The sequence below is a fragment of the Rhizopus delemar genome, genomic scaffold (genome assembly GCF_000149305.1).
Source record: "Rhizopus delemar RA 99-880 supercont3.18 genomic scaffold, whole genome shotgun sequence".
NCBI lineage: Eukaryota > Fungi > Mucoromycota > Mucoromycetes > Mucorales > Rhizopodaceae > Rhizopus > Rhizopus delemar.
Window position 1 is genome coordinate 550951 of NW_027137844.1, and position 26037 is coordinate 576987.

Here is a 26037-nt window from a genome sequence, read left to right on the forward strand (position 1 = left end):
CGAAAAAAAAAACACTAGAAACAAGAAGGTATCACGAAACTTCAACGACTTTTTGCATTGTTGACAGATAGAATCTAGATTGGTTTCGTTAGCTTATTCAATGCAAGACACACTGGCTGTGTGTTGAAAGTCGCGTGAAGCATAAGGTGATGGTTGTGATTTTGTTGAATGGGGTTCATTAGAAAGAGTTGTAGGATTACAAAAACGAATCATAAAAAGCGAATGAATAAAGGGCATGTCGATACTATTGTTCAATCATCAGACGATGGGGAGGGGGGGCTCATTATAAAAGCACGCCATTCACATTGGAACCAAAGGGACAAATATCCCTTTTTAGTTGACTTGCAGTGGTTATCACAGTCTGTTGTATGCCCTTGGGTTTTCAATGATCCCAAGATGTCACAGGTCTTTTTCCAACTGACTTCAAGACACAGCTTGGGTAGGGTATAAACAGAGTGACGTAGATAGGAATGCATGAGACAGTGACTGATGCAGTCCATTGAAAGAGATGGAATCTCAGGCTTGAGTCAGATAGGATGAGTGATAGTAGCCCTTTTTTATTTTGGGTTTCATTTTATGAATCGAAATGAATGATTTGTTTAGACAGTGCTTAGAAGGGAAGATGGATTGAAATAGAAAAAGGCTTTATGAATGATGATCTAAATGACAGATGAAAGATTAAAAGATGAACAAAATATAAAAAAAAAAAAAAATAGTGTCAATCAATCCTGATTTATTATAGATGATATAACACACAATTTTTTTTTTTTTTTTTTTTTTTTTGCCACTTGTTGCTTAATTTATCTGGTTTTAAATGTCAAAATAAATCGTTTTGCCTCTCTTCTCCTTTTTTTTTCTTTTGTTTTACAAAGCCTCCTTTTATTACTTGTTCTCCTTTTAGTTCTCCTAAAGTAAATCATTGTTTACAACCAACCTCTTTCTCACTCCTTATCATCTCCTAAAAATTCAAGATTAAAATTAAAAAAGCAACCAAGTTTTATTTGTATTTGTTTATATAAATTCGTTTATTTATGCGTCGATCATCATCTGTCATTCAGTTGATCCCCTTTTTTTTTATGAATATTTAAAATAGACAATCATTTTGTTCTTTTCTTTTTCTTTTTCTTTACAAGATGCCTTATTCATCAACAAGGATAGATACAAATGTAAGTTGATAGATAAGAAATGGATGATTCTAAATGATAATTATAGTTTCGTATGTTTAGTCCTGTCATCTTATTTCATGAGACTTCAAGCAGTAGTGATTATCAGTTGATTGAACTAAAAAAGACTCAAGTGAATGCCATGTTGAAATCAAATGGTCAATTTTGGAGTAATATTATTCTTAGCACACGTTATTCTTCTCCACCACAGACACCTATTACTTCACCTTCTTTATCCGATCACAGTTCATCCTCAAATACGACAACAATAAAAAGAAAATATAGAATTGAAGAAGAAATAATGATTGTATCTGAAGAAGAAGAAGAAGAAGTGATCGTAAAGAAAAAGAAGAGAAGAGGGAACTTACCAAAGGATGTGACGGCTGTGTTGAAAGGATGGTTAAAGGATCATCTGAAACATCCTTACCCAACCGAAGAAGAAAAGAAGGAACTCGTAAAAAGAACTGAACTTTCACTCAATCAGATCAGTAACTGGTTTATAAATGCCCGAAGACGTTTATTACCTACTTTATTGAATGACAGTGAAGAAAGAAAGAAGGGAAAGATGATGAAAAGGAAACCAAAGGAGGATAAATTGACACCAAGCAAAAAGTTGAGATCAATCAAACGAAATGTATAAATGTGTGCTTGTAAACTTGTAGAAATTAAATTCATTTTAAACTGTCAAATAATAAAATAAACCTGTTCAAAGTGGCGTCTAATATAAATAAAAGGATTATATCATTGACCGGAATCATCCACCTTTTTTGTTTCAACTGCTCTCTTTTAACCCCAAATGTTTATCGAATGTGTCATCATGACTTGTTGAATGATAAACTTTGTTGATATCCTTTCCTACTTATCCAAAGGAGGAGAAGAAAAGGAGGGGGAGTTGCCTAAAAAAGGAGTCAAGACGTGCGGACATATCGGATCAAGATCAGATACGGGAATATCCCGTTCAAACTCTCTTTTCTTCTTGACCGAGAAAGAGAGAGAGAGAGAAAGCTTATTGTCTTTTTTAAACAAGTGACGTCAATAAACACACAGAATCCAATGGGTTGAATAATTTGACATGTATTTAAAGAAGAAACAAATGTGGGATGATAAAGACAACAATAAAGTTTAGTTTTTTTTCTTGTTTTCTTCTTCTTCTTTGTTCTTTTGAGTTATACAAGTTGTACTTCTCAACATGTTTCGTACAACTTGTAACAATTTGTCAAGAAAATAAATTCTAAATCTAGAAATCAACAGATAATTTATCGGAAAGAATGCGCAAGGGCGTGTGTGTTTCATAGTCTATCTAAATGGCTTGTGTGTATGTGTAACTACTTTATTTTTGGGAGAAACGATAAGGGATCATGCGTTCATCGATCTTTTTCCCTTGTTATTGTTGCTCAATGGAAAAAAAGCGGGAAAAAAGCAAAATACGGTGGGTAAATGTCGTATCATAATTCAATCTTTCTTCTCATTCGTTCAACCCTCATCTCTTAGGCTACATTAAATTGCGTTTATAGTAACCTTCATCCTGTACTCTCTCGCTTTTTTTTTTTTTTTTTTTTTTTTTTCTCTTTTTTTTGGTAGGGAGTATAGGGTTCCAGAATATAGGAACTGGGTTCCAATTTAATATCTGTGGAACCAAACAAAACTCTATCAATCTTATCCATTCGATAAACAACATTGAAAAGAGATATAAAAGAACTTTTTTTTTTTTTATTTTTTTTATTCTTTTTTTTTTTAAAAATCATTTGTTTTTATGTCTACTACCACCTTATTAACACATAAAAAAAGAATTGTATTAAAACGTTCAATTCCTTATTATCCAATTCATGAATTAACAAAGACAAATAACAGTAAAAAAAGTGTTCGATTTAATGATGAACAACTTGAACAAGTCGTTTATTTCTATAAATCAAAATCACCCAAGTCAATTCATGAACAGGAAGAGGATGTGATATTGGCTGATGAATGTACAATCACTAAACCGAATTGGCCATCAAGAACAAGACTGCTTTATGAAGATAACAAGATTCGTATGGAAAATGTACAACTGTTGGATGGTGAAAAGAATCAGTTTGTGATGGAAGGTCGTTGTCGTGCTTTAAATATTTCTTATCAAAAGATCGTTACCGTCCGTTATACATTTGACTTGTGGAGTACATTTCAAGAAACAACGGGAATATTCAAGGAATCCATCCCGAGTACATCCAATACGTGGGATCGATTTTTATTCTCAATTCCGATTGAAGCAAAAGAACAAACCATTTATTTTGCACTCAAATATTCAGTCAACGGACAAGACTATTGGGATAATAACAGTGGCTTGAATTATCAAGTTACCATCACACTTCCAGTCATCAACACACAACCACAACCACAACAAAAGAAGACACTCTCAAAGAGATATGATTTTACTGCTTCTTTATCTGCTGCTACTGCAAACACAGTGACTACACCCATCACACCCATCAAGACCAAACAACTGACTTCACTACCTCCTTCACCTCCTATGACACCCCCCATCGATCAAAAATATACCATTCCTATCTTTATACAAAACTCAAATCATTCTCTAGTACCTGACATGGATTATACTGATTTTGTAAACAAGTATTGTTTTTACAACTCTCATTCAACCAACTTAATCTACAGTACTTCTCCTTCTGCTGTCTTTACATAAAAAAAAAAGTTTTGGCATTTTAAAATAATCATCACATCATTCATAATAATAAAAAAAACCTCTGCATATTTATTTGTCCTCCATCATCTTTTAGTTTCATCCAATTTTGTTGGGGAGGGACGTTTTCTTTTTACATGAATCGGATTTTATATATTCAACTACAGATATCAACCCAATGCCATACGAATGGGCTGCATCCTTACTTTAATCATGTCCAAAGAAACTATTCCCAATCATCATCATCATTCACTGACCCTTTACTTTGATTCTATCCAACTTCTTTCAATATCACCACATGTTTGCGTCCTTTGCTTTCCCTAGGCGTTTTTTTTTTGTAAAGCATAACAAAGTGATATCCATCCAAGCCCCTTTCTTCCAATGTGGACTTGATTTTTCTGAGGTCAGTGAAAAAAAAAAAAAAATGCTTCGTTTGCTTATGGACATTGTGATTGGAACTATACGTTGAATCATTGACCATCAGGAGGTGAGAGATCATTTGTCAGTGATATCGTTTGAACAAGATGTATACCAATCCCATTGGAAGAGAGAGAAAAAATTCCACTTTTTCGTTATTTTCAAAGCCCAAAAAATGATTCCATCCACTGAATCTGAGATAAAGGCAAAGGGGGGGGGGCTACCATCCTGTCTTTTCTTGTTACCTGACTCGATTGAACATGCCACTATGAAATCGAGCACAAATGGCTCAAACCGGTTTGGATGCTTTCACTAGAAAACATGTGTGTTGAATTGGTGCGTCCAACACTTTTAGGCCTGCAGCAGGATGTTGACACCGCCTCAATTTCCATTTTAGATCGAATGTTACAGAAAGTTGCACTCGGACAGCTTTCTGTGTACATCAAAAAAAAAAAAAATGCTGTGTTCATCAATGGTATGTTAACATATTTGACTGTGTACTCGTATCAAATGATAACAGGGATTGTAGTCTGAAACTATTGTGTGATGACTTCTTTTGGTTGTTAAATTCATCCCTCTCAGTGACAGACAAGTATTGCTTTTACAGAGTTCAATTGTATCCGTCTAGCATCAAATCCCCTTGAACATTTATTCAGAGTTATCAATGCTACAACCCATGCTCTAAAATGAATGTATTGTAAAGAATGAAAATCAGCATGGATGTAATCTAAGAAAAAAAAAAAAAGTGAATATTTTTTCCTTTCGGGATTTACAGTGTTCTTTTTTTATATCTTGTACGATTTCAAGAAAAAAAAAATGTTTTTTATCAATCAAGATGCAAGATCAGGCTACTGTACACAATCTTGATTTAAAAAAGACTTTTATACCAAAAAAGAAACTTTATTTGATTATTGCCTCGTAATTTATATTGACATGTACAATTCACCTGGAACTCATCACAATCAGATTATGTATGGTTTCTTTTTTAGCAGCCTTTGATAACATTATCGTTGCAAGTAATACACCTTTGATAGCAACAGGTAAAAATGAAAAAAAAGAGAGAGAAAGGCTATGGAATGATGATGTGTTTATTGAGGTAGAATTCAGTGGATATGGTCTTTATAATTGGGTGAACACGGCAAGTAAAAGAGAGCACGAACCGTCATGTAAACTAAACAGATCAAAACAGGCCTTTCTTTTAACAGCATCCACGTCACAACCCATCTATGCAAAAAGCGTGGATATCTTTGGAAGACGTGGTTGTTTTTTGGTGGCCACCGGATTTTATTTGATTGGCTCCATCTTGTGTGGTGCAGCACAGTCTATGATCATGTTGATTGTCGCAAGAGCATTGTGTGGTTTGGGTATAGGTGCATTTGATACTCTGATGAAAATAGTTGTAGCAGGTAACAGACCGGGCTCGTTTTCACAGGCTCATCTTTCCGATAGATTACATACCCGTTCGATACATTGGAACCTATCAATCCATGTTGGGAATATCTTGGGGATTGGGCTATGTTGTAGGTGCCCTTGTAGGTAAAGGCTGGATTGGGTAGAATGAAAGCAGGGCTGATGTTTGCTTTAGGTGGCATTGCTGCAGACAAGTCAGGTTGGCGTTCTGTATTTTGGATGGCAGTAAGTTTTTGGATGTTTTTGATTGTGGATGATTAATGATGGTTGTTAGCTTGGATTGTAAGTGTGTATTGGGCTGTGTTTCATAACTTCCACTGAATCCACTTAGTTGTGTTCTCGCTCTCTTTTTGTTGTTTTTCGCTATTGAAGGACAAGAAGGATCTCAGGCTGAGGGGATTGAAAGGTTGAGTGAAGTTGATTTCATCGGCATCTTCCTTTGGATCCTGGCCGTTGTCTCACTCATACTCGGCTTGAGTTGGGGAGGAACAAGTTTCGAGTGGAATTCGGCTGTGATCATCAGTTTATTGTGTCTTTCTGGTGTACTCTTCATCTCCTTTGCTTTATTTGAACACAGATTTCCAAAGGACCCCATCGTCCCTTTCAATTTATTTTCAAATCGTAGCACCCTACTGATTCTCACTGCCGCATTTTGTTATGGTGGCTGTTTTCAGTCTTTGATGACCTATGTTCCACTTTATTTATCTGTCATACGAAAAGAGAATGCGATGGCATCCAATCTAGAACTCCTTTGTCTAGTCTTATTTGCCTGTATCTTTAATGTCGTCACAGGTCTCTTGATCGTAAAGAGTGGAAGATACACTTGGGCAACTCGCTTATCTCTTTCTGTTCTTGTCCTCGCTTGTGGGCTACTCAATCTGCTCAAGGTGGATTCTAGTCGTGGAATGATTGTTGGCTTGATGGTGATAACAGGTGTTGGCAGTGGTGGAATGATCAATAGTGAAATTATCACTGCTCAAGCTTCTGTTCCTATTCACAGGTAAATCTCTCTTTCTCTTAACTTTGGTTCTTATCTACTTTATTCAGAGTACCTGTTATTGTTGCCTTTATGACCTTTTGTGATCAAATAGGTGGTATCACGGGTATCACAACGCAAGGAAGTATTTTATCCAACCATCTCATTCAATCCTTGAGCCAATTAAATCTGACTGACGTTCAACCTTCCTTGGTCCGTTCAAGTTCTTCCTATCTCTGGAGTTTACCTGAACCTACTCAATCGATTGTTATTCAAGTCTATATGGATTCTATTAAAATGTCTTTCTGGGGTTCATTTGCTTTCGCAGCAGCTGGTTTATTGGCTACAATAGGATTAAAAGCGTATGTGATGAGAACAGGACTCGGTGAAGAGGAATTGGTGAAATAAATTCCATTTCAAACCCCGTTATTGTTCTTTTTTTCTTCTCTTTTATTTTCTTTGATATCAAAAAAGGGAGAAGACATGACGAGATCGATTGAAGTCAAGGATAAGCAAAATAAAGAGGCTTTATTAATCATTGATGGCGGTGAATTGATAATAAATTATGAGGATGAAAGAAAAGAAAGGATTGAACTTGAGTTTATCTATGGTGTTCTTCATAAAACATCCACATTAATAATACATGTTGCTTCCAGAGTGACAGAACCCAAAGGACGTCGACAAGAGACTGAGTGGAAAGTGAAGGAGATTGAATATGAAATAATGAACCAGAATGATGAAAGCACATCCTTTGTTGACCAACTCACTCGACTTTGTTTACCTCTTCGTCATCAGGATACCCGCATCTTGGCCCTTATCAATCCATCTGCAGGACGACAAGCTGCTGCGACACACTGGGAGAGCACTGTGCGACCCATGTTACTAGCAGCTGGTTTCAAGCCCACGCAACTCACCACGGTCCTGACTGAAAAGAACAAGACAAGAGAACAAGCAAAAAAGTGTGCGAGTGAACACGATTGGGAAAGGACTGTGCTGGTTGTGATGGGAGGGGATGGTACACTGCATGAGGTGATCAATGGTCTTCTGGATGGTGACACACCCAACAGTCCTTTTCAGGTGGGTGTGATTCCCGTCGGTTCTGGTAATGCCTTTTCGTTAGGCTTAGGGATCGATGGGGTGATCCATGCTACACTTCGAGTCATCAAAGGTCAAACGAAACCTTGCAGTTGGATGGACGTTCGTCTGGGTCAATCGGATCAAGTCAGTGGTTGGGAAGATGAGGTGTCAAGCGAGATTGTTTCGAGATTATTGGTCGTGATGAGTTGGGGTTTCCATGCACAAATTGTATCCAAGTCAAGATATCTTCAGTATTTTATGGGCAACTCAAGATTTTCTTTGGTTGCTGGTCTTTTGTTGACTTTTTTGAAACAATATTCTGGTGAACTTGTGTTGAAAGATGCTGTCAAGTATGATTCAAACACAAAGGGTTTCAGTACAGAGAAAACGGACAAGGTCATCAAGGACGATCAATTTACTTATTTTATTGTCAGTAAACAGCCCAGTCTAGAAAAAGGGTTTGAAATCGCACCTTTTGCGTCTCCACTGAATGATGACATGGACATTGTTCTCTTGCGAGCCGCATCCTCCAAACAGTTGACAGAGGCAAGCATGAAGGCTTTTGAAGGTGGAGAGCACGTTAAATTGCCTTTTGTGGAATATTATAAAGCATCTGAGCTTTTGCTTCGTGTGAAACATAAAACTGAATTGTGTCTTGATGGAGAAATACATGATCTGTCACCCAATGGCATTATTCATCTTAAAGTAGTTGGGTCCAATGAACCTTCTTTTGTCGTATTTGTGTAACACGAACCACGTTTCATCATATTGTGTTGTATAAACAGGGCAGGGTTACTTGAACAATTAAATCAAATTTCCCTCTCTTTTTTTTTTTTTTTTATTTCTTTTTATTTCTTTTTTTTTTTTTTTCTCTTTATTTTTTTAAAAAAAGAAAAAAAAATTAAAATAAAAATTAAAATTGTAAAAAGAAAATAGTTTGAATAGTCAATCAATTGACACTTCTTTAATAGACATGAGTACATCTTCACAACAGCCATCAACTATGATCACTCAGGGTTTAGATATACTCCCACGTGTCAATTTGAATAGAAAAGTCAATGAAAGCACAAATATGGTAACTGACCCTTTTGTTTCTAATACAAAAAATATATCGGACAGCTAAATAGATCAGGTTAGATAAATAACGATGAAGGTCTTTATCCAACAGATAGTGATAACAAGGACTATTTATTTGAAAAATGAGGTTTATATTATTTTATATTTTATTTATTTATTGCTTATATATTTTATATAGTCACAAGAAATTCAAGTTCCTTCTTTATTATTGAATCCTAAAATAAATGAAGAATATCATGCTTACTCTGATGATCATTTTTATCATCCTACTTCAATGGAAGGAATAAAACAAGAAGAATCAAGTAAGAACTAAGACTAGAAGAAAGGCTTTCTAATGAATTATAGATGATGTATCAACAGAAGAAGCAATCTATACAGCTTCTATTATTTCAAAAAGAACTAAAAAAATCAGGAAACCTTCTCAACCTGATTCCATCCTTCATGCCCTCGCTCCTCCTTCTCATATCTTGAAAGCTCGAAGACTCTCCAAGAGCAATCAAGATGAATCACCCACGGGAGAAATGAAGCGAAAACGATCGATGGTGACTGACTACCAAAAAGAATTGGTGAATCATAGTGCTGTCAGCCCAAGATTTATGACTCTTAGAAAATTAAGTGAAGTGACTGCAGTAAGTCGGCTTATGTCACTCATTCTCCCGCCCCTTCTGACTTTCTAATCCACAGTTACCCTCTCAAACATTCTCTCCTCTAAATAATATCAATCAAGACGTTCCTCCTGTTCCTCGTTTACCATCTTCTCATCTCACCCCAGCTTCTTCTCCACCGCCTTCTGTTGCAACTCTGCCCAACACGAATCCTGTTAAACGAGAATTAGATCAAGATTTATTATTACCATCTGGTATTGATAGTATCATCGAAGCTCAATTACAACATCATCTTGGACAACTAGTCTGGCGAGTATCCGAAAGTCATGTCGAGGCATGTAGATTCTGGGATGAGCAAAAAGAACCAGGTGTTTGGGTTTGCTTCAACCATGATCAGTCATATCGAACAAGAAATGCAGCAAAAACTAGACAATCTAATCAATGCCAAGAAAGACACAGTCACTATGAAACAAGAGCTTGAGTGGCATCAGCAACAATTGGCAGAGAAAAACTGCCAGTTGCATGAACTGGAGACTTTGCGTATTCGAAACTCTGAGTTGGAGAAACAGCATGAGATTGATGTGGCTATTATCAAGAGTCAGCAGCTGGATAAGGAAAAATTGGAGAATCGATTGCAAAAATATGAGGAAGAAGGTAAAAGTACGCTGAATGAAAAGTTTCAGATGAGATTGTACGATTTGAAAGCACAAAATAAACAACTCAAGATACATGTGGCTCGTATTGAACAAGTCAACAGAAAATTAAACCAGCAAGTCGAAGAATACAAAGCAAAAGTTGAAATCAAGAAAGAAGAAAAGGAAGAAAACACATTGAACTTAAAGAGGATGTCTGATTCAGTCTCTGCTTCAAACGACAAACAAAAGAAACAAGAACATGCTGATGTCATTACCTGGGCCGAAATCATGGAATCAGAAGATGAGGCAAAGAAAGCAGTTGAACAGTGGACCAAGAAATACAAGGATCTCGAACAGACGCACAAATCAGTCGTCCTTCAACTCGAAAAAGAGCAGGAAACGAATCAAAATCGCTTGACAGAAAAAGATCAAGAGATCCGGCAACTCAAACAGGTCGAGAACATTCATCGTGCTCAGCTTGACTGTTTACAGTCTGAATTGAAAAAAGCTCAGCAGCAGCAAACAAAGCCCTTGAAACACTGCGGCTGTTGTAGATACCACAAGCAGGCTTCTCCACGTGCCTCTGCGCGTGAGCAAAGCTTTATTGCGCAGGATGGTTACTTGACATTCACAGCAGAAATTAACGGTCGACTGTCAAAGTATTCCGTCAAGATTCCCAAAGAGCAAGTTCATGTGTCAAAAAGACCATCACTTAATCCAAATGCCCCTTCCTGGAGACAATTATAGAATCGTGTACTCAAGTATAATAGACTGATAATAATTATAATAATATACCCGTTCTTTCCGCTTAAATTACTCTATTAAACAAATATAAATTAGCGTCATTCGTCCTTTATTATTTGTAACCCATTCTTTATCCGAAAACCGAATTATTATACAATAGGACTGTTTGTATCACTACCATGTTCAAAACAAAATAATCATTCAGTTACAAATGCTTTATGTTTTATTAAAACACATCTAGTCCTTTATAAAACCTACTGTACACACTCCATACTTTACCAAGTAAAGATAAAGTCACATATTCCCTATAAAAGCCTTGACTGTCAAAAATATTGTATTGAGCATGACTAAAATGAGTGTAGTGGGTCAAAAAGAAAATAAAAAAAAAAAAAAAACAAAAACCGTACGAGTAAATTATGTTTCAAAGAAGGAAAAACACAGAGGAGAAGAGTGTGACACGGATAAATAAGACGGAATGGATTGAGAAGAAAGGTTGATATAAAAAAAAAGACGGCTTGTGGGTAAAGCTTTGAAGAAGTTGTATATGAAATCTTCATCATTTCATGGTTTTTTATTGCTTTTTTTTATTTTATTTTCTTTTTTTGCCAAGCTAACCGTGTCATCATGAACAACATCATGCGTACAAACATGTATTACCTCAAAGTCAATTACAGTATTAGCTTTAAAGTGCAACATGATTTATTTTCATCCACGATGGATGATATATAAATTACAATCTGTTTAATTATATTCATATACTTTATTCAATTACAAAAAAAGAAATTAAAACATATTTTCATTAATAAATAAAATGGAAAAAATAATATCCTTACAATTTGCATAAGACATAAGGAGAAAATAAATAAAGGGTATTGACATCAAAATATAACACAATGTTTAACAATTACTGTTCAGAGTAACAAGGAGGAGGGCCCCATTCGGGTTGCAAAGAAGGGGAAGCGGCGTCGAGTTTATCTTGATTACTCTTTTGAGTGCTTCGTCTTGATAAGTTGGTGCTGGTGCCTTCCAAATTTTTCTTTAATTTCCTACCTTGAGATTTTGCGGCTTTTTGCATTTTTCTCAGCTCACAAGGGCAAGGAAAACAACTTCCCCAGCCGGAAACACTTGTGATGGGCTCACGTTGCTCCCAAAATGTGCTCGGTATATGAGAGGTGTGACGATAAGAATTCGATTCTTCTGTTCGATAACTTGGTGGAGGAGGAAGGATTGTTTGGTATTCGTCATCTGCAACCACCAATCGACAATCAAGCATATGCATAGGAGATTCTAAACTAACTTCAAAAACCTCTCCATTGCATTCAAGGGTAACAGTCAACTGAAGCCAGTGTTTGACCTTGATAGAACCATAATCCATACTCGGATGAAGGATACTGTCACAGTCTGGAACAGGCATCACAAAGCGACCGCCAAAGTACTCACCGAGTTTGATGGGTTGATTTAGCTCTTTGAGGTTTATAAGATTTTGATCGGCTAAACTTGAAGAACTACTAGAGGCTTCGCTTTCAGATACCAAATGTAATTTAGGATCTTCTGTTTGCTTACAGGAATCTTTCCTATTGAGGAAGAGCTTGCTGTTGGGATCGCCAGGAGAAGGTGGATCAAAATAGGCCATCGTGCTGTCATCCTCAGAACGCTGATGCACGAAATTGCAAGCAACATAAGCAGGTTTTGTAGTTGAGCTCTTGTTTTCATCTTCAGACAGACTTCCCTCACTTTTGGTTTGGTATCCATAGGCCCACTTCAAAACCATTTTTGCTCCTTCTTGAGACTTTCTTGTTTCGGGTGATTGTGTATTCCAGGAATGATCAGCAGGGATCTTCATTTCATAGCTTCTATTTTCTGTGATCTTCAGCAGGATCGATCGTACATTAGTGTCACAAAATGTAGGCTCAACCATGACTTCAATACCAACACTTGTTCCAAGCACGATCGCTGTACGATCAACACTGATCTTGTATCGAATACCATGAACTTTATGAAGCGAGTCGATAGGATTTGAAAAATTACTTGTCGTTCTTCCAGCTAAAGAAAATGAGAGTTGATCGTGCTGTTCATCAAGCCCTTGATATTCACTCAAGCTACGGCGGTTCCAAGGTAAATTTAAACTGTCTTCAGACATCATTCCACTGTTGCTCAGGGCAGGTATTTGCGTAGAGCCCCCAACTGATGGGTTCGATGTATTGCTCAGTGAACGTGATATTTCTAAAGAATTTGAAGAAATCACATTATCCAGTGAAGAGCTCGGACCTGATATAAGCCTTTCTGATGCAAAAGACTGTATAGGTCGTACAATTCGTAAAGATGCACTGGAAGAATATTTCTTTTTGAAATTAGAGTGATATGCTTTTTCAATCCAGTTGGCAAAGGTTGTGTGTTTTGTTTGGTCAACATGACAAGAACGACGAAGGGTTGCACTGACATGATAAAAGATCTCTATTCGATCCTGAATATAGGTAGAAGCTGGCAAAGAGGCTGGTATTGGAAACTCAAAAGGGAATCTCTGAATTCCAGCAGGCATAATACCCTTTGAGTTTGGTGGTAGTAAAGAAAGCTCGATGACTTGAAGTTTGGTTTCGATCGGGCTACCAATGGGCCTATTTCTCATTATCTCTATTAAACATCAATTTTGATTAGAGTCATCTTTTATAGATCGACATATACCCATTTACCTGGCCAAGTTTGAAAACGTTGAATTCCTTCAAATACTAGTTCAATAGGACCTTGTAATGGTGTGTCCTTTGAAAAGTTGACAACAACCTCACCACGAACCATAACAGAACCATACGACTCTTCAACAAATAGTCTACACTCATCCAGAACAACACGTAAGACATTCTTCTTGAAGTTGTGGAGTTTATTTGATTCAGAAACGCGCATAATAAATAGAATATAATTTAAAATTTAAAGATTAAAAAAATGAGAAAGGAAATACAGTTTTTTTTTTTTAAGAATTATATGGATCATCAAAAACGAAATACCCGTCACTGTTGATGATTAATACAAAATTTACACGAGTATGTCGGATCAAGTCTCAGAGGAGTAATGAGAAATCGATGGAATTATCTGATCATGTGCGACACCGTTGCCATGGAACCGTTTTTAATCTATGTATTATCAGTAAACGTCAGCTGTCATCTAAAGTATCTCGGGCCTTGTATTACTATATCTCTGGCATTCATTGGCCGGATTTATCATAGTAGCGTCATAGGTAGTGCAAACAGTTCTTGGTAAATTCATGATCTTTGTGAGTCATAGGCAGAATGGCCAGACTGTGGCTCTTCCTCGTTCACTGCATGACTCACATTTTGTTACTTTATATAGTACCACTTGGAAAATCCTCTAATAAACACATACTGCGCCACTGACGTATTTGTATTGTTGTTTCTTCAAATAGACATGCGGGGTATACCTCCTTGACCAAGTTGCATAAAACGTATTTATGAAAAATTGGATGATACTTTAAGCATCTGAATAAAGAATTAAAGTAAATGCTTCTTCTTCAAGTTTCATACAGTAATATTTGCTCAGAGCATAATGATTTATACTTAATACTCCTTCTCTAAATATCGTGAGTCATCAAAACAGTTGCTGGTTTTACATTGCCTATACCTAAAACAGTATTTTCTTGATAAGCCTTTTTTCATAAATATACTTTTTTTAATGCCAAAAATAGTTTTTTATTTGACTATGAGTGCACTTTGAATAAGCTTCATCATCCTATTTGTTGATCCGCGGTCATATTGTTGGTCACAAATTTGTTTATTAAACTTCACCTTTACTGAAATAGAAATTTCTCTGCGGAAGTTATTTAGGCTAGTTACACCAATATGACAAACAACGCATCTTCATGACAATACCTGTTCAAATATTTGAAATACAAAATATCATGAATAGTGAGCATAATTAATTTGTACATTATGGATTAACTCATATACGGTTTCATTTGGGTTTAAGTTTATCAATTGTTACGAGATCCGTCTTTTCTATAAAAAACGGCGCCTAATACCATTCGCTAAATCAATGCCTTTCCCCAGTAAGCTATAATTTCTGAATTTGGTCAACACAAATCACAAATTCTACAAACCGTGTAACAGACACAGAATATCCTCTTCAAACAAAACATAAAATCCATTTAATGCAGAAAAAAATAGTCAAGAATGACCTGTCTTGGGCAAATGGCCAGTGTACTGCTCTCCCTCAAGGCGATTGAATAATTGGTCGTGCAGCTATAAGAGAATTCGATGAGTGTACTATAAAATGCTTCAGCGTACCAGTCTCCATGTGGCGAATACATTTGGGCCGAATTATCGGGTAACAATGCTTAAAAATAATCATGTTGGTACAACCATTGTTTCTTGCAAGAAAAAGAAGCCCTCGGAATAGTGTTCCTCGGAATAAGGATATCTGCACTTTCTATTACTTCTTAAATAATTTGCTACCTTACTATTTTGAACAAGGTTAATTTTGTGAATATCTTTTCGTATTCATTTTTTTTTTTTTTTTTCAAATTCATCACGTATCATCCCATTTCATTTATGAAATGCCCGCAAAATAGAATAAATAGAATCTTGGACAACTACTTGATTCATTTTGAATTTTTGGTCTTTTGCTGTATAACCAACCGACGTTTCTTAATGACAACTCAAATGGAAATCTGTTCAAATTACATTGATGTTCGCCTTTTTTTTGTCTTTGGAAAAAATGCTTACTATTGGGCTTGTTGATTGTGTTGGATTTATAAGCTTGTATGCTAGCTTAGGGATATGTTAAATAGTTTATTATGCCAGGCAGTATGATGTAGAGTAAAGTACACTTCCTAGTTATTTTAGTTGAAAAGATGAATGAGATTAAGTCGTGTGTCCTAGTCTTTCTGTACCTTTTTTTTTTTTTTTTTTTTAGGTAAAAGGCTTTTTTTTGTATCTTTTCACCATTATACATTTTTCTTCTGAAGATGTACTAAATAGCTTAAAATCAAGTATACCAATCCCTTATTCCCTATAAGTGAAAGGCATATCGACCCATAGTTTATTGAATTAACGCTAAAAGAAAGACAAGCTTTAATGGTGTATTTGAAAGTTTTCAATTGACTACAGCATGAACTCGTTGATGTAAAAGCTTCAAGTCTAAAAAGGTTGAATTTGCGTGTAAGAATTAAGGCATAAGATATATTTGCTATTCAATTTTTTTTCATTAAGAGCTTTATGTCTTTACTATCTAATCATACCGCTATTTACTTGATCGTTGTTCATCCTCAAATGTCGTGTCTTGATGATCTACACATTTATTAATGCATGAAAAAACAGTCGAAATTTCGAACGTTTTAAATTTATTAATATCGTCCTCAAACTAACACCACCAAATTCACAACTATTAAAAACGAGATTTATTTGATTAAATGAACAAGTGAATGTGGCGATTATTGAAACAGCATTGAGCTATATTTATGATATAACCTCCTTTATTAAGGGATGTGTAATTGTGGCCTTTCTTCTCAACTGTTTGTAGAGAGCATATACAGCATTGAATACAATTAATCAAAATTAAAAGAAAGGAGGAAAAAAAGGAAGATGTACCTTTGGCAACTGACAGCTTTTGACATTTCTATATTTGTCATAATTACTATTTTAGGCTTAGTTTGGTTTAAAAACATGTAATATCTAGAATGTTGATTATGTTTTAAGTATTTTAACCATTATGATGGTATTTTTTTTTTATTTACTACAGTTTTAATAGAACAAAAGGATAGAATTTAAAGTTAAGCTTGTGTTTCAACATTACCATTTGCTACAGAAAGCGTATCATCCCTTAATTCAGAGCTTTCTTTTTGCTTTTTACGTTCAATTTTTTCAATAGCATCCATAATCCTTCGATATTTTTCAGTTTTAACAAATTTAGGAACTGAATCAGACGCCATTAACCGACAAATATGATCATTGACTCTATCAAATAACTTGATCATCATTCTTAAACTTTGTGATGCGGAAGAAGCTGTGATCAGAATTGTTGGTTTTCCTTGTCCGGAATAAGCAGGTATGACGGTTACAACGGAGTTAACTATTCTAGCCATTTCCTGGCAAAGTGAGTGTTCCACATTTAATTCACATGATGACCCAGGAGCAAGATAAGTGATCCAAATATCATAGGCATCCTCCAAAAGATCCTTTTGCTTTTGAGAAGGTAACGCGGGGCTTTGATTACGGCATTTCCTCCTTAATGTATTATAATCAATCCAAAAGTCTAAGTTTTCTTCACAAAAATTGGCACGTAGAAAATCTTTAAAGGAGGATCGCAGTTTGGGATTTTCGAGAATGATTTGGAGCCGAGCCGAATTGCTCTCTTTGGGGTCCAACTGAGGATTAATGTTGTTGTCTATAGCTATGCTGGAAGGCCTTGAAGATGTCTCGCCTTGATTTGGTTCTTCAGTATCGTCTTCACTGGTTGTTGTAGTTGATTGCGTGATCATTAATGAGTCCGGGTCCTGTGACAAGATTTCTCTTAATGTGGTTTGTTCTTCTCCTGGGATTGGACCCTCTTGTGGTATTTTATCCAGAAGTGTGACCTGTTGAGGCGGTTGTGGTACAGCGGAAATCTGAGAAGAAGAACAAGAAGGAGATGTCAGAGGGTTTACTGCAGCTTGTTGTTTGCTTGTATCAGATACAATTTGCTTTCCTTTGTCTGTCACAACAAACATGATTGTTTTTGAAGCCTTGAGTGGCACGTCTTTGTTGTTGTATTTTGTATCTTGATATTCTATCCAGCCATACTTTAAAAATTCACTTGCCATTGTCTCGGCCTCTTCTCGACAAGAAGTCGTGCTGTAGTCCAATAGCCAGTCGCAACACATTTGTGATGAGAATAAGGTTCTCATAGTCTTGACTGTTTTCGGTAAGCTTTTGGTTGACTTGGATAATGTTAAAAGATAATTTCCAAGTAGTTGAACACGAGAATCACCACCGGAGACAGTAGATGACATGGCAAAGGGAGCACTTAGAGAGGGTGAAGAAGTGGAATTTGTTGAGGAGACGGAAGATGTGGTAGATGATGGAGGTGTTGTGTTACTACCAAAGTTAGCTTGTTTAGATACAGAGACGGAACTCGCATTTCCCGAGCTTGTCAATTCACCATCCAGCGGCAGAGAAGTCATCATTACACGGAAAATGGCAGATATGCAGGCGCGGTTAAGTATGAGCTGATCATCGTCTAGATTACGCTCAAGTCGAGCAAGTTGAATAGCCTCCATATGACTGAAATGTTTTCTTAAGTTGGTCATATTGACTTCTGTGCGAACACAAAAGTCTTGCAAAATACATAGTCCTTTTGGGGTAAGATGCCATATTCCTTTATCCCGAAAGGTTCTATTTTGCGGATCGACAGCGTTCTCCATTAAGCGACAGTTTTGAAATTGTTGGCAGAGCATTTTAGCCATTTCTCGAGACATATTGAATGTAGTTGTAGTAGTTGTTCTTTGAAAACGAGATGAATCACTTGGGTCAGGAATACGAACAGTATGAGAGAAGCGTAAGTTGCCTAAGGCTTGGATAGCATCTTCTGAAGAAAAAGTGTTGTAATAATTTCTGAATAAATAGCGGTGTGTGCCAAGGGGCATTTGAACAATGAGTGCTGCGAATAAGTCGTGGACATCCTATTTTTATGTCATCATTTAGAATAAATCAATCATACGATTTGTGAGTTATGCTTTACCTTCAAAAATGGACGACCATCAATAGTAAACTTCATCATTGAAGTGTATGCTTGTTGTGATACACTTGTGTCCATTTTTTTTATTGTTATTTAGTAAAAAAGAAGAAATTAAAGAAGAAGAAAAAAAAATAGAAAATAAAAAAGATGAGTTTTTATTAAAACGAAAAAAAGTCCTAAAAAGAAATAAGGAGAAGTAAGACAAGGCGAGATACAGAAGTTTTTACTGCTAATGCGTTTGATTGAATAAACTCCTTAACTATAATGAATAACGTGTCTTACCTTGCGCTTGGGCATTCATTACTATTATTTGTATGTAAACAATACTAACCCATCTTTACATGTATTTCTCCTTCTTTCTCTCACAAAATATTGCCAACATTAAAGTTAAATCAAGCTACTTTTCATTATTTTTAATCCATCTCGTTTTTTAGTACAAGTCTATGTGTAGAACTAATTCATATAAAACTTAAATCTTTACTCCTTTCATGTATTCTTTATTGTTTATTTTTGAATCGAACTATGCGTACTATCTCTCTTACTGTTCTTCTTCCCCTTAAACCATTGTAACACAAGTATGCTTAATACTGTCCGAAACAAAGGTTTAAACACAATGTAAATGGGTGAGACTAACGGTATTCTGAGAATAAAGTAATCTTTTAATCTTCCTTTGCTTGGCGTCTGATGAACAAACCTGTAGCTTTTCAAGAACCTGTTTTTCTTTTTATAATCCATCTAATGACTAAGGCAGTGGGACCATCTTGATATATCATATGCACTATTATTACTTGCAAATGAAAGGAGTGAGAGCTGATGGGTTTGCATAAGAAAAAAAAGAGAGGTCTGTGGTTTCTAAATCCCCTTAAAAATGAAGCTGTGCTTATTTACAAAACATTTTTAGTTTTTAGATCGCGACTTTTATTCTTGCTTTTAGTATCTATTTCTGTTATTGCATCTCCCTTTGTAGGAGTCTTTTCTTCCTCTCCTGTCATTTTCTCTCCTAGATGAGCGCTTCAGATCTTTTTTTTGCCATTCAACGGATGCTATATTCTCGTGTCTATCGAGGTTACCTTGTCATTTAACAAAACCCTCAATCAAACCGGTATTATTTATTGAGTTTAGTATCGGTGCTTTTCCCATTTTTGGTTTTGTATAACCTCAATTCACCATCAAACTTGTCAACTACGATCATAAAAACCCTTTCTGTTATTTGTTGTTTTCCAAAAATAGTATCAAAATCACACAACTTTTGTTTAATTGATGCACAATTTCGCCAAGTTTAGTATTTACCGAGTAACACAAAGGAGTTATAACATGCGAGGTTGTTAACTGTTACACATTTATGCTGTCTGAATTATGGTGGAATAAAAGGGGAAAATAAAATACAACTGTACGTGCGTTATTTTGTTCACAAAGAGAAACCTTAGAATAGTAGTTTGTCATTATTAACCTTGAAGGCTATTAACCTATTTTTTGTCTAATTTTAAGCTTCTTTCTTTTTTTTAAGCAAAGCAGGTTTGACACAGAAACAGGTTTACCTGTGGAACGTCAGTGCACTGTTTGTAAATATTAAATCGTTATGTTAAAACATTCATTGGTTTTTTACTCGAAGAGGAAGAGATGACACAGTCCCTTAAGCTTTAAGTTTAATATATTTGTTCTGGATCCACCTGTTATCCGTGTACTGCTCTGCTTGACACCCCCTTTCCCTAAATTCGATCTTAGCTTTAGTTTTTTATATTCTGTCTCGTTCTTTTCGCTTTACATTTCATGCTTGTTTTTCAGTTTGATGCTCAAACGTTTTGTTTCATATGACTTTTTCTCATGTTTTCGTTTAATCAGTTTTGCTCCCTGTGTCCTTTTCTATAATCTTTGGGCGTTCATCTTATTAAGTTTTTACACTTCACATGGTCTTCAACTCAATCAGTTGGCGTTTTTCTTTTTTTCCTCATGTTCCTGTCCTCTGTGGCCATTTTTTGCTTATTATCGAATTCATTATTTCTCAAGGGCTATTTTTTATTAGGGTATAAATCATCCACTGGGCGTATAAAAGCCGCAGATTCATTTATATAAACAAATACAATGAATTTATAAACTTCGGATATGATTCATATCATTATCTCTTTGATTTAAATTGTAACCCTTGTTTTAGCCACTTTAACACCATCTATTTCTATCAATCTTTAATTTGTATTTTGAGATCAAAACTCAATTAGTCATCTTTGTCTCTGTTTCTGTATCTTTAAGCGTATACAGCAAAATTTTATATTAAACATGCTAGTCTCTACTTTCAAGTTTATAGCTTCATTGAAGACTAATAATATTTTTTTTGGAAGTATTATAAGAAAAATGGATTAAAAAAAAGAAAGAAAAAGATAAGGAGAAGTAGGCGCTAAATTTTCTTTATTGTCCCCCCTGAAAACGTCATTTTTTGAATGAACACTACCGAGAGAAAGAAGGGGTAAACAGTGGCTTATACTATGTTGGTTTTTCTTGTATTCTGTAAGCTTTAAAACGCCTTTTATATAAATTGTAGTAGTTTTAACCAAGAGCGTCATATACCAGTTAAAAACGATAATTTTCGTGGTTATGCCCTCTTACCCTTTACATCTCATAATTTCCTTTGATCGTCTGAGGTTGTGTAAGAGATTAAAAAAATATTGATATTTTTTGCTTCAGCATATGTAAGCCCATACGTATACAAACAATTTAAGTTTAACAAAAGCACATTAAGATTTGAAACAAGTACTAAAGCACTTACTGAAGTAGAATGATTCATGTAACGCTATATCATACATATATGATGATAAGAGGAATTGAAATATAATCGAATCCCACGAACTCTTTCCCACGTCCTCTCTTTTCCCTCCTTCCCTTATCAGTCAGCTTCTAAAGGTTTTTTTTTTATAAAGATTAGGTATCCTTCAATTAGAACCACACAGGTTTAAATTTTATTGTACTTCAAGATTCGCTTATAGAAGTGCGATACTATCTACCTTTAATTAATCTTTCTTTCATCATGGTTCTTAATATTATTAAAAAGGCAACTTTGCTATGATTGAGCTAAAAATGATATGCTATTGTTGAGATCCTGGCCCCTGTCATTGCCATTCCTAACGATCCGCTAACATGGACAATTGAATAGATATTGTGTTTCCTTTTGATCGTTCAAATCATGACAATGCCACTTCCTTTTTTTACTCTTGAATTCCTTACTTCAATAGAGGCTTTAAGCACGAATTTTATTCTTATCCGAAAGGGAAACATTTGTAACAAAAAGATTATTCTTTCATAATTATTAACTGAATATTCTGGATCAACTATATTTTTTTCTCTAAGATTTTGATAGAAGAAAAAGATCAAGAGAAAATTTCTCTCAAATTCTTTTATTCAAAGTTCTCTTGAAATTAAATTTAGGACTATAATATACTACCTGTATAGAAAAACTTTCTCTCTTATATCGATAAAATCTACTAGTACCATTTTATAATCCCCTCTCATTTTATACCTAATACAGTTTTTTGACATTCAAAGAAGAAAGAAAGTAAATTGTAGAAAAAGAAAGTAAATTGGAAAAAAAAAAAAAAAAAAAAGAGTAATCAAGCAAAATTCGAGTTTCGGGTCAAGTTCATTTGCTAAAATGGCATAGCAGCTTATAAAAATACAAAGCACTAGCCTTTCCTCTTAGTATTTTTACCTTTTTTTCTTTTCTTTTTTTGAAAGGTTTTCTTTATGAAATTTACTTCTTTGGCTGCTACCTTTTTTTTTTTTTTTTTTTTTTTTACTTAATGTTATACGACTGCTTAAACTAGGATTTCGATTGTAGAAGTTATAGTAAAAAAATGTATGTCATATAGAAATCGCCGGTTCACTTGTTAATTGCAGTAAGTAAAAAAAGGGGGAAGGATTCAAGGAGCCAGAGTGAGACTGATAGAGTTTGCTTCTTTCTTCTTTTCTATTTTATTTTTTTTTTTTCTCAAAAAAAAAAATTCCTTAGAAAATGAGAAGATTTCAAATTATTGCTTCTATAAGCTCAGTTGTTCTGTTTTCTAAAGTTTTATGTAAATTCGATCTCAAGTCAAATTCAAATATTGTTTACTACTGGTTTGTATTATTTGTTTATGCAACTGTCAAAATAAATAACAGAATGCATCATTTTTAGGGGTCAAAATTCTGCTAGTATGGCAAACAATGATCCGGAACATTCACTTTGGCAAAAAGTATTTTATTTGATAAAGGTCAAAAATAAGTTACACCCTAACATATTTGTTTGTAGTCTTTGGCAGAGTATTGTACTAAAAGTGAAGTAGATATCTTGGTTGTCTCATTTTTACATAAATTTGGTACTAAAAGAATACCTTCGGAAAATATTTTTATTGACAAGAAAAAATAACAATAGGAGAAGGAAGATTAACATCTTTTGATATTGCAAATAGTGGGAAGGATTGTATTGGATATATTCCAGGTAACTAAAGTGCTTTTCTATTCAGATCATTCACTCAAAAATAAAATAAAATAAAAGGTACGGAATTATTAAATTGTCCACGAATGGAAGCAGGTAATAATTAAAAGAAAAAAAAGAGAAGGAGTGAAAATAAATAACGCATACCTAAAAAGATATCAAGTTTTGTCAAGATAACGGTAAAAAAGTATTGCTTTCCTTGGGTGGTGCTACACCAGAGTACGGTTTAAATTCATATGAAGAAGGTGAAAGCTTAGCAGACGAACTTTGGTATACATTTGGTGGTGGCAGTGATACTAATACCTTTAGACCATTTGGTAATGCTTCTGTGGATGGATTTGATCTTGATATAGAAAATGGTGCAAAAGATGGATATCCTGCCTTCGTAAACCGAATGCGTGAACATTATGGTAAAAAAAAAAGAATAGCACTTTTAATGAATTTAAAGTAGACTCTTGTTATTATAGCAAAGGAAACTTCAAAAGAATATTATATTGCTGCAGCACCTCAATGTCCTTTTCCAGATTTCTTTTTAGGGGAAACTTTAGATAGCTCATGGTTTGACTTTATTATGTAAGTCCATATGAGTTATAAAAGAAAAAAAAAAAGTATTGAATTTTTTATAATAGGATTCAATTTTATAATAATGTAAGTAATCGTTTATAGACATGTAATACAGAATTCTTATATGAAGATAGTACTGTAATGTTATCAATGGCGAGCAATTCAATTATGATATTTGGGATAAATGGGCAAAAACAAGTTCAGTCAACAAAGACGTTCGCCTTTTTGTCGGTGTTCCTGGAAGCCCTAGTGCTGCTGGTAGAGGATATGTACCTTTTGACAAACTTGTTGATACTGTAAAGTCTCTACAAGAACTAGAGTCATTTGGTGGTATTATGATATGGGATGTATCTCAAGCATATGGTAACACATTGGATGTCTCACCTAGCTATGCGCATGGAGTTGCACGACTAATTCACGGGTACAAGAAAAAAAGTGTATGAAACAATGTACTCATTTATAGTATAGTGATAAAAATGAGGATGATGGTTTACCCATGTTATCATCCTCTGCTCCCTCTTTAGTAATCAGTCCTGCATCATCTTCTACTGATCAGGCAGTTTTAGCCTCAGCCACTGATGCAACAAAAGAGAATAATACACCAAAAGGAACAACTACTGCCATTAATACGGGAAAAGAAGATACACCAAGTAGCAATGTCAATTCTAATATATCTAACAACAGTGTTTATGGATTAAGTAATATAAGCCAGGGTGAAATATGTAATGAGAATGGTATGCTTAAATGTAGCGGAATATCAAGCTATGGACAATGTACAAATGGATATTGGGTAGTGCGGGACTGTCCAATTGTCACTGTTTGTAAAGAAAACAATAACTCTATCTATTGTGGATTTTCTTAAATAAAAAAAATCTTGTTTATTCAAAAAAAGAAAAAGAGAAAAAGAAAAAGAAATTTACAAATAAAAACAAGACTGTTTTCTAAATTATACAGTAATTACACAAAGTTATAAAAAAAAGGTATTGTTGGTTAAATCATAATAACTATCCAACGGTATCTCATATTGTTCTTTTGTCATTTCTGGCGAATATTCTTCAAAAGAATCCAATTCAGAGCAAATAGATGAGGAGCTACTCGACTCATTTCCATATTTATTGCTATGTCGTCTTGTGCGTAACGTCTTTTTGTTTCTTGTTGTCCTTGTATGACGGTTACGCTTCTTGATAACATCTGTTTTTAGACTCAGTGGTCTGACTGTACCATGTAGCTTATAAAATAAACCACACGCATTACAAAGTGGCTCTCCTTCAGGATTTCTTCTCCATAAGGGCGTGTTAGTAGTATGGCAATTGGAGCATTGTGTTGAATTGATCTTGTGTTTGGAAAGCGTAGATAAGCAGCTACGTCTCCTTCTAGTCTTTCTTAATTTTTTCTTGACTGGTTCCTCATCACCTTTGCGGTTCTTTTCGGACATTAAAGGAGAATCAGTGAACTCTGTCTCGTGTGTGTCATATTGTCGTTCAAATACTTCTTTATTATTAATTGATGATCCTAGAGAAGAGGTAGTAGGATGCGTGGAAGAAGGGTTTGCCATAAATGTATCGTAAAGAAAGCCATCAATAGATTGAGTATTGTCTTCAAAGAACATACTATAATCGTTAACTGAATTTAACAAAAGAGAATAATGCTGTTGTGTAAAAGCAGATATACAACTTGTAGAATACAAATGACTTTCTTTCTCCAAGTATGATTCATCGTAATCCCAACTAGAAGCATCTTGTAGATAAGAGAGTGAGAAAGCTGGGGTATAGAATGTCTGTTGCATTTTTAATAAAACAATAAAGAAAGAGAAAAAGATACATTCAATCGATTGAGCTGTGATCAGCTTATAAATGATAAAAGTGTTTGGTTTGTCCTACGATGCCTTCCTTTATACAAAGACCCTTTTTTATATTGTAAATCTTATTCGAAAAAAGTGTATTAATATAAATATATAATAATAATAATGCTTTATTTTATACTATTTCTCTTTCTTTACAATTTGTAATTGGTAAAGGATATTGTCGACTTATTTAAAGCGCACATATATAAATAAATGTGTTTGATAACGGAGGTGAACGGACAGATCAACATTTACGTCACACAAGCACAGATAGATTTTTTTAGTAAGCGGTAACAACAGGACCTTGATGTATTATCATAAACTTACAACAAACATATGAACAGAAGATCCCTAAGTTCGTTTTTTTATATATAAAAAAACACTCCAATGTATACACAATAGCATTCTTTTTGTTATAGTTAAGAGTGTTTTAAAACGTATGCGGTTCTTGAAATAGTATGGTTCAGTCGATATCTAACCAGGCGTAAATAATGTGGCTGGATTCTCTGTGTGCGTTTCTGTATGCATGTATGATAGAAAGCTAGTGCTTTAAAAAAAGAGGGAGGGAAGCCAGTGACTTTTAAAGGGGAAAAGATCATCCTAAGCCAAGAGATTATTAATCTCCAATGATTAATGTTGTACAATTGCTATCAAACTTTTCTTATATTATC

General features: G+C 34.8%; 9 protein-coding genes across 9 annotated transcripts; 6 read left to right on the plus strand and 3 right to left on the minus strand.

Moving 5' to 3' along the window:
• Positions 1 to 1133: 1133 nt before the first annotated feature.
• On the plus strand, positions 1134 to 1803 carry RO3G_16092 (uncharacterized protein; the record flags this gene model as incomplete). The annotated part of the gene is made up of 2 exons (XM_067670676.1): positions 1134 to 1166; positions 1213 to 1803. The coding sequence occupies 2 exons, from the start codon at positions 1134 to 1136 to the stop codon at positions 1801 to 1803; spliced, it is 624 nt and encodes a 207-aa protein (XP_067526777.1).
• A 1113-nt stretch (positions 1804 to 2916) lies between these two features.
• On the plus strand, positions 2917 to 3840 carry RO3G_16093 (uncharacterized protein; the record flags this gene model as incomplete). The annotated part of the gene is made up of 1 exon (XM_067670677.1): positions 2917 to 3840. One exon carries the CDS (start codon positions 2917 to 2919, stop codon positions 3838 to 3840), a length of 924 nt encoding a protein of 307 aa, XP_067526778.1.
• A 1387-nt stretch (positions 3841 to 5227) lies between these two features.
• Positions 5228 to 8464, plus strand: RO3G_16094 (uncharacterized protein; the record flags this gene model as incomplete). The annotated part of the gene is made up of 6 exons (XM_067670678.1): positions 5228 to 5294; positions 5460 to 5660; positions 5704 to 5806; positions 5996 to 6664; positions 6712 to 7039; positions 7115 to 8464. 6 exons carry the CDS (start codon positions 5228 to 5230, stop codon positions 8462 to 8464), a joined length of 2718 nt encoding a protein of 905 aa, XP_067526779.1.
• A 325-nt stretch (positions 8465 to 8789) lies between these two features.
• Positions 8790 to 10781, plus strand: RO3G_16095 (uncharacterized protein; the record flags this gene model as incomplete). The annotated part of the gene is made up of 5 exons (XM_067670679.1): positions 8790 to 8792; positions 8973 to 9096; positions 9140 to 9423; positions 9479 to 9775; positions 9819 to 10781. The coding sequence occupies 5 exons, from the start codon at positions 8790 to 8792 to the stop codon at positions 10779 to 10781; spliced, it is 1671 nt and encodes a 556-aa protein (XP_067526780.1).
• Positions 10782 to 11194: 413 nt separating this feature from the next.
• On the plus strand, positions 11195 to 11507 carry RO3G_16096 (uncharacterized protein; the record flags this gene model as incomplete). The annotated part of the gene is made up of 2 exons (XM_067670680.1): positions 11195 to 11270; positions 11389 to 11507. The coding sequence occupies 2 exons, from the start codon at positions 11195 to 11197 to the stop codon at positions 11505 to 11507; spliced, it is 195 nt and encodes a 64-aa protein (XP_067526781.1).
• Positions 11508 to 11682: 175 nt separating this feature from the next.
• Positions 11683 to 13676, minus strand: RO3G_16097 (uncharacterized protein; the record flags this gene model as incomplete). The annotated part of the gene is made up of 2 exons (XM_067670681.1): positions 11683 to 13409; positions 13469 to 13676. The coding sequence occupies 2 exons, from the start codon at positions 13674 to 13676 to the stop codon at positions 11683 to 11685; spliced, it is 1935 nt and encodes a 644-aa protein (XP_067526782.1).
• Positions 13677 to 16554: 2878 nt separating this feature from the next.
• RO3G_16098 (uncharacterized protein) lies at positions 16555 to 18575 on the minus strand (the record flags this gene model as incomplete). Its single annotated transcript, XM_067670682.1, has 2 exons — positions 16555 to 18441; positions 18501 to 18575. The coding sequence occupies 2 exons, from the start codon at positions 18573 to 18575 to the stop codon at positions 16555 to 16557; spliced, it is 1962 nt and encodes a 653-aa protein (XP_067526783.1).
• A 4470-nt stretch (positions 18576 to 23045) lies between these two features.
• Positions 23046 to 24317, plus strand: RO3G_16099 (uncharacterized protein; the record flags this gene model as incomplete). The annotated part of the gene is made up of 7 exons (XM_067670683.1): positions 23046 to 23055; positions 23115 to 23369; positions 23427 to 23532; positions 23589 to 23607; positions 23658 to 23944; positions 23992 to 24221; positions 24274 to 24317. 7 exons carry the CDS (start codon positions 23046 to 23048, stop codon positions 24315 to 24317), a joined length of 951 nt encoding a protein of 316 aa, XP_067526784.1.
• Positions 24318 to 24490: 173 nt separating this feature from the next.
• Positions 24491 to 25309, minus strand: RO3G_16100 (global nitrogen regulator protein; the record flags this gene model as incomplete). Its single annotated transcript, XM_067670684.1, has 1 exon — positions 24491 to 25309. One exon carries the CDS (start codon positions 25307 to 25309, stop codon positions 24491 to 24493), a length of 819 nt encoding a protein of 272 aa, XP_067526785.1.
• Between the last annotated feature and the right edge of the window lie 728 nt (positions 25310 to 26037).